General features: G+C 37.6%; 1 protein-coding gene across 1 annotated transcript; it reads left to right on the forward strand.

Moving 5' to 3' along the window:
* The first annotated feature begins 5,702 nt into the window (after positions 1-5,702).
* On the forward strand, positions 5,703-7,255 carry cUnh11orf96 (chromosome Un C11orf96 homolog). The gene has a single exon (XM_082541832.1). The coding sequence runs from the start codon at positions 6,050-6,052 to the stop codon at positions 6,428-6,430; it is 381 nt and encodes a 126-aa protein (XP_082397958.1). The 5' UTR covers positions 5,703-6,049; the 3' UTR covers positions 6,431-7,255.
* The last annotated feature ends 1,179 nt before the right edge of the window (positions 7,256-8,434 follow it).

An 8,434-nucleotide genomic window follows, 5' to 3' on the forward strand; every position in this document is an offset into this window, starting at 1 on the left:
TCCTTTGCTTTTGTGCACTTCTATTTTCTCTCTTAATAATAATAATAATATTAATAATAATAATAATACATTTTATTTAAGAAAGGGCCTTTCAAAACACTCAAGGACAATGTACACAAGCAATAACAGCAACAAACATAACAATTTACAGAATAATAAGGATAAAATGTTGAGCAAATACATAAAATAAATTAAAGTAGCAGGATGGAAAATTTATGTGGAATGGGCTAATGTGAACTGATCTATCCCTGACATTTGAACACACTTGCAATTCTTGTTACCAGTGTACACATATAAACACCTTTTGTCAGTCTGTCTCTTGTGACCCTGCAGACAGAACTCGTGCAAAGGGATCTAGGGCAGTATGTCCTAAAATATCTGACAGACTATTTTAAATTGCCTATACACCACTGAAAAAATGCAAACTAAAATAAATAAGGTTAAGAGGTGCTACGCCACCAATTCTGTGAAGTTGTGCAAAATCAAACGGATTATCTAGCTTGATGCTAATGCTAGCCTCCTAACAATAACATTGTACAAACTAGATATTTGGCACATAAGACAATTGTATGATGAGAACACCAGCTCACTGAAGTGTAGGTTAATTCACTAGGGAATGCAAATATCTGTACAAATTTTCACAACAATTAATGTGTAGTTTGTAATATTTTTTCTACAAGAACCAAAGACAGTCCAAAATTTAATATCCTACCAGTAGCCTGGTTAATAACAATGTCGCCTCCAAAGTATAAGTTAGTGGCTTTTATTTGTCCGTACAACTGCTTCTTGTCTGGGTTGGATCAAAAATGTAAACACTGTTCATGCCTGGGTGTTTCTGGCAGCTGTTTGTGCTTAATAACGCAAATATATTTTTTGTTTCGGGTTACGTCTGTAGTTGTATATCCGATAGTTATACATTCGATATATTAGATTGCCATAGTGTGCCATACACTTATGTGTATAATAATCATACTATTAGTGACTTAATCCATGACTTACATTTAGCTTTGTAATTCTAACCAACACATATTCATAACAAACATGTAGACTCACACATTCCCTAATGTATCATGTGATGGAAGTTAAACCATGTTTCCTAACAGGACTCTGATATTTATACACACATTGCATCACAGATTTAATACTATTTAATAGTAACCAAATACCAGTTAGGTTGTAGAGGTGCTATTTGTTGCTAACAAGCGCTTCAGAAAGGGCACTGCCGATCTTACAGATTTTCATTAATATGCAATCTATTACTTGTTAAGGTCTGTTTAGCAACAAAAAACATTCTTTACTTCCTAGTCAACTGTGAGGTTGAAAAAAGGGCTATAAAGCTACAGACTAGAAGACCTGAAAATAATTGCACTGTAAAAACAAATAGGTGAGTTAAATATAACTTAAAATTATTGAATGGCTTCAATATTGAGCAATAATTTTTTCTACATAAATCATTGCAAAGTCATTTGACAGTGTTGTTGTTAAACCTTTTCTGTAGGTCCTCCCTTTTACGGATAAATTATTATTATTATTATTTTTGTATAGACCCCTAGCCCCCATTTTTTCATATTGCCTCATTAGCAAATACATCCAGAAAATCACAAGAAACAGACTTCCCATCTCATGTAAATGAAATGCACTGATGCATCGTGACTGCACGATAGTAATTTTGAAATGTTTCTACAAACACAAACTTGTCCAAAAAGTCTGAAATAATATTTTAAAGAAGTGTTTCTAAATGCTTTCATTTTCAAGCTATAAAAAGATAAATGGAGAAAATCAGATAATATTCTAGCCAAAACATTGGCCTTACTCTTATCTCTTCTATTCAGTTTAAACTCTTTAATTATCAGATTAAAAAACAAGTCCAGGAGAAAAAGGTTTTCATACTATTGTTTTTGCCAAACTCTGTCCTTGTGTACAGCACGTGCAGCACTGTCTGGGTCTTTTAGAAAAAACATATAATCCCCAAGGACATACAAACCAGCTCTTGGCCTACTTGGTTCATCCACAGTACACAGTCATTCCCTGCAAACGTGTCATAAAACACGTACGCTAAAGCAAATGAAAAATCAACTGTGCAGCATATGTTTATGCATCAACTATCCCATATCACAAACATTTACGTCTTAACTGTCCTCTAATGTCATTTGAAAAAAGTGGTTTGATACTGGTGTGCCTTAGATACACTCAAAACAGAGAAAACAGGTGTTTGCACATTCACATATGCATCTGACACACATATGCACTCTTCAAGATTATGACTCCAAAGTGTAAGCATGAGAAATAGGATGACCTCGTTGCCCACAAACTCCCCTGAAGTGTCATTGAAGGAATGCATGACGAAATGAGGGGGGCTGTTTTAAGCTGTACTGTCACTCCTGGAAACTCCACAAGGATGGCAAAGGAAAGCCCATGAGGTCAGCCCTTGAAATGCAAAGAACTTGTCACCTCAGTGAGGCTGATACTACGATGCCTAATGTGCAATATGCTGTGGGTGATACTAAATACTAAGTAATAATAAGTAAATGACATTTAGCTTTAACCATACGTTTTATTGTGTTTTTGTTGCTTTGCCCACTGTAAGGCATGTTTTATAAATAACCCTAATCACAATCCCAGATTCATTATGTTCAAGAGCCATACATTGAATATAGCGACTATTTACCAAATGCCAAAATATTTTTGGCATCCCTGAAGAGACAGCACAATAACTGAGCAGACACACCTCACAAATCATCACAGAAGTAGATAGAAAAAAACATTATATCAAACACATCTAAACCCATATGACTATTGATATCTACTTTAAGTAATTTGTCTGTTCACTGAACAGAACCATCACTCTGTATCTGTCCTTGATTTTGCTCATGACATTGCTGTATGCAATAGTAGTTGCAACCTGCATGAAGCATCCCAGCAGAGAGAGTTCAGAGTGACTTAGTATGAATTAAACATAACAGAAGTCACTGCATCTGTTTTGTTGTGATATTTGCCATATGAGCACTAACAGTGTGTGGGATTTTTTTCTGACTAAGTTGTTCTGACTAAGCTGAAGTGCACTTCAGTGTCTTTTTTAATCCTCTGTCTTCCACATGAGGTCATTGAACCACTCATTGGCTATAGGAACATCTATATGGATGATGATGTGACAAATGCCTGCTGCTGTCTTTTCCTTTCTTTTTCTGATGTGAGAAATTCTGTCAATGATTTATTCAGAATAGTCAGAAATAGAGTAGATGACTAAGTCGGTGATTTTCATTTTTCACAGGAGAAATTGAGAACTTGCCTCTACATAGGTACACGTATTTCTGTTTGATCAGGTGACATCTGACCTGTGTCACATGTGGAAGAAAAATATTTGTCAGCTACAGTGTGACCACGGCAGTCTCCACCAGCCCTGGCCTGCCAGCGTCAGCACTGACACTGATATATTTAGTCATTACAGTTACAGTCAAGATGACGTAATTGGGATGATGCTGGGGCTGCTGATCAGTCTGTGCTGTTTTATGCTTGTGTTTGTTTACTAATCGACAGTGACGTTTACTACATGTCATGCTGAGAAAACTGTATCCATTTTTCTGGATCCAAAATTTATACTCCCTGAACTTAAAAGCCTACACCCATTGAATATGTTTCATTTACAGCACACTCGTAGTAATCTTAGTCAAAATCTAAAATGCAGTTTTAACCTTAAATCAGCAGCTGTAATTTTAGTTGTTGGAGTCATTGCTAAACTTGAAATTGGAGCAGGTGCATTCACTGACTAACCTCCCCATTTTCTCCCAGTGCAGTAATAGCTGATGCCACAAATATAAAACAGTATGTAAAAAGATCAATATAATGAACTTTCAGTGACATCTTACCCTCAAAGTACGATTTTATGTATATACTACTACATCTGTTTAGACTTTTGAGGCAGACACATCTGCATTTGCAACTAAAACATAATTTTGGAACAATATTTTGAACAATATCAAATAATAAATTTGATTTGTGTTGTTGCAAATTATTTATTTATTTATTGAATATTTTTACTATATATTAATATTGTAAAAATTAAAATAATTGTACATTCACAACAAAAATTAGGGGCTTTAAATATTTTAATGTGAAATTCTTGGTCGATTTTGAATCATGTAATACTGCACTGCATTTTTTTTCTGTATGTTATTGCATTAAAATGCAAATAAACATAATTTATTATTAGCCTTCACTGCATGCAGAAAAATTCACAGACACACACAGTGCCACAACATGCCAAGATGCCAAATGTCTCATGGGAGTGCTGTCTAATACCAACAGTGATTCCAGTAATCTTTGAAAGTTTTTAGATTAAATTAATCTGGAGCAAATTGTTGTTTTATTTTGTGCCATAAAGTAAAATCCAAAGTTGCTCCTCCTTGTGGCTCATAACACCAAAAGCTGCTTATTTCAGGTTTACCTGCTCCATGCTTTGGCCATTTGTTGCAAGTCCTCTCGAACTGAATTTGAGTTCCCTCAGGTGCTTCTGTTTTCTTCACACACAATGCATGTGGCCCAGATAAGTTTTTCTGCTGGTTGTTGTACATGTAGACTGTTTTATGCATTTGCAGATGCCACTGGGTAAGAAATGAGATTGTTGTGCCAACACAGGGACAGTTATAAGTCACACTACTTGCCTCTCCTACAGTCATGTTTACATATGAACCCTGCAAGCATCGCTGCCAGATGTGTTTCTGCTCAGATGGGTCAGATGAAGGGCAGCTGAACCCCTTTGTTAAGCACAAACTATTACATAATATATTATGATGGTGTATAGAGGCATTTATCAAACACAATAAAATGAGTCTGTTACATTTCAGGTGTCAGTTGTTTTTATTAAATGGGAATAATGTGCAGAAAAATAAAGCCTCATATTTTTAATCACAATTTTAGTTTTTAGTGCCATCTTGTCTTTAAAGATATTCTGATTTTAGTTGTTCAGTTTTTCCTGCAATCTTACTTACTGAGTTTATTATTTGTTTTATCTCTTTTTGATTTTTCTAATAATTTTCTGTGGGGTTTCTTTTTTTTCATTCAGTTGCATCTTCTGTTTTTACCTGTTGTAAACAAGGCCTCGACTTCAGTGCATCTCTGAGTTTAGATTATTACCGTGTGTCTTTTTATTATTTATTTAATGCTGACCTAGGAAACAAATTTCATTCTTTTATGTTTTTGACATCATGAATGACATGAAATGAATACTGAGATGGATATTTACTGAATGAATGTGTGAATCTGGTAAATAAATAGAAGCTTCTTTGGCCAGGTATAATCTAACTCTGGTGTCTTGTGGCATTCCCTTAAATACAGGAGACTGAAATAGATTTCTAGCTAAAAACAAAAACAACAGCCTGAGCCACTGTGGCAAATCTTATGGCTTCTGAGTCTCCTACTCTCAACCTTTGGTTTGGTTTCTTTCAAATGACTCTGTTTCTGTATCAAGTATCTTTCTCATCTTCTCTGTGTCTATGAACCCCACTTACAAAACCTTAAAAGCCCCCTACACAGAGATTCACTTCTCACATGTTTATTTTGAGGGACTGACTGCTACAGAAACTGGAAACATGACTGGAGGAAAGGAGAGGAGTAGGAGGAACCTGGCAAATAGAGAGTAGGGAGGGAAGGAGAGAGAGAGGCTGAGTGGGTAGTGAGGAGCTATAAAAGAGAATGCTGGAGCTGTCTGTGGCATTAGCCTCAGCAGACTCAGAGTCTCACACACACACAAAACGAGGAAGAGTGGAATCAACAGGCAACAGCAGAGTTGAAACACACTGAGTGCTGAAGAGCAGAAGCTGACCAGAGTAGTTTCAAAGCAGCTGTATCTTCAAGAATACTACAGTGTACTTGGACTTGGAGCTTTCTGGAGTGTTTGTTTGGCTGAACTTTGGACTGACTACTGCTTTGTTGCTCCTGAGAAAGAGTCTCTTCGTTTAAACTGGAAACAGCACAGAGACAAACTGTCCGCAGAGAAGTATTCAAGCTTTCACTTATAGAGCCTTCAGTTTCACTGGACTCCTGTTCTACCATGGCTGCTGTACGTCAAATGGTTATGGAGGCCTCTGGCTACCATGTCCTGCCAGCTCACCTTATGGCATCAGCTATGGAGGAGTTTCCCCAGCAATTGCCCGTCCCAAAGGGCCCAGCAAAGGGCAAGAGCCGCTCCCGTCGACCTCGCGAGGCTCGCTTCAAAACACAGCCCGTCACCTTCGCTGAGATCCAAGAGGTAGAAGAAGAAGGCTCCTCGCCCCTGGAGGAGGAAAGGGCACGGCGCTCCTTCTTGCAGTCACTGGAAAACCTGCGGCGGAGCACACAGACCCTCCACTGCCCACCTGCTGCCCATCACAGCTGCACCCCTACACCCACACAGGCCAGCCTGGACTCCAGCGACTCCGACTCCACCCAGTGAGGGCAGAGACATGACCTTCTCCCGGCTCCCACGTTCTTCGCTTTGCCTTGACCCCGTTTTGAACTTAGGTCAACTGAACTGAACCAAAGTGGCCTGTCTGCCAGGCTGCCTGTGTGTAAACTGCTGCTCTTCATTCAAAAGCCTGCCTTTTAAAAAATACTAACATGCCAACACAAAGTATAGAGCTTAAAGATGCACTTACAGCATATCTGTAATGAGCTCTACCACAGGCTGGTTACACTGTTCCACAGATATGACGAGTGTAAAAGTAACAGTGTTGAGCGCATCACTCTTCATACGTATTCCTTTTTTACAGTAGTCTGATAAAAACTTGAAGGATGAAAGATAGATGGTATTTTCCCATTTTAAAGCTGTATTTTTTTTTTTTTTTGTTTGAATCCATATTTTTCTACTTGAGTCACCATAGAAAGAACTCTTAAAAGGTTTTAGTATTGTGACTTACAAGGCTGTAAATACTTTGACTAAGCAAAATGCCCAGCATCGAAAGTGACCTGGCTGTCACTGGAGTAGTAGAGTACCACTGACAAAGCTTTGTCAAGAGTTTGAGCTCTTGTTTTCCAGCTTCGGTTCATGTGCAAAAACATACTTTCTGCATACATGTCTTTATTTATTCCCTTATTTTGTTCATAACCAAGTGGAGCTGTAGATGTAATATTATTTTATTGTTCTTTCTGACTTCTAAAGTCACCTCGACTTTCAATGAAAAATATAACCTTTATACTTGTTTTTTTGATTGTTTTACTTTATACATATATGTTTGTCGTATGTACCTATAAATAAATATTTTCAAATATTTTGAACCATTTTCTGTTTTCCTTTCTTTGTATATTCCTGTTTGGGAAGGATTATCATAGAAAAAAAAAAAAACTTCAGAAGTTAACAGTTATGACTTTTGATATGATTAGGACTACAGCAAACTCATAGCCTACATAGATTTAACTGGTTTTCCATTACCAGTGTTATTGTTAAGATAAACTTTTGCCTGACTCGCTTGTAAACACACTTGTCAACACATGACCAATGGCTTTAAAGGTGACGCAGTGTCAGTAATGTTGGGTAATGTTGGGTTTCTAACAGCAACGCACAGAGAGCCACTGCAGCCAGTTGTGTCATGGAGTGACACGGACTAGAGATGAGACAGTAAGTGGGCAGCAGTTACATGATAGTGTAGGATTTACTCACTAATTTTCTTGTTATGAGTGAAAACACAAAAACACTTTCCTTACCCTGCCAGTAGTATTCATGCTGCCTAGTAGCCACCAACTGTCTTTTCTATTGGATTTGTGTACCGGTACTTGGATTTGGCTCACAAAATAAATTTAATCTCCCATGTTTATCCTAATGAAGTAACATGTCAGCAAGTGCAAAAATATGTCCTATTAACATGCTTTTAATTGTTGCTGTACAATTAAACTATCTTTGTTTCTCACACTTGGTATTGGTAGATTGTTGGAAAAGTAACAAATACTGCAATACAGATTTTGTATATTTTACAATAACACCTACACTCTCATCTTTTAGTTCAAGACTCAGAGAAAGAGCACTTGCTACAGCAGGCCAAAAAAGCATCTTGAACTTACAAGCCGTAACATCCCTGACCCTGTTGCTGCTTCTGACGTAAAGCAAAGCACAACTGCGCTTTTCTTTACAAAAAACAACAACAAACAGCCAGTTCCAGTTATCCAGCCAAAGTGGACATGGATAAAGACCAGCCGGTAGCACATAAAAGGTCTCCAGAGCTCTTTCCCCATCCTTTACCCAAACACACTCATTAGTCATTGTTTTTCAAGTGCTTGTGGAGCTGTTGTAGTTAACCACATACACAGCACACTGTTTGACGACGCAGCTCTGGAAACAGCTGAGTCACGGAGATATTGTCTGGTTTGAAAAATAGAGAGAGAGAGAAGAAAATCACATTTGTCATCTAATGCCGGAGTGACAGATTGATTCAGTCCATGCCTCCTCTTCCTGCCCTCTTTCTTC

Source organism: Aulonocara stuartgranti, assembly GCF_965226115.1.
Source record: "Aulonocara stuartgranti genome assembly, chromosome: 7".
NCBI lineage: Eukaryota > Metazoa > Chordata > Actinopteri > Cichliformes > Cichlidae > Aulonocara > Aulonocara stuartgranti.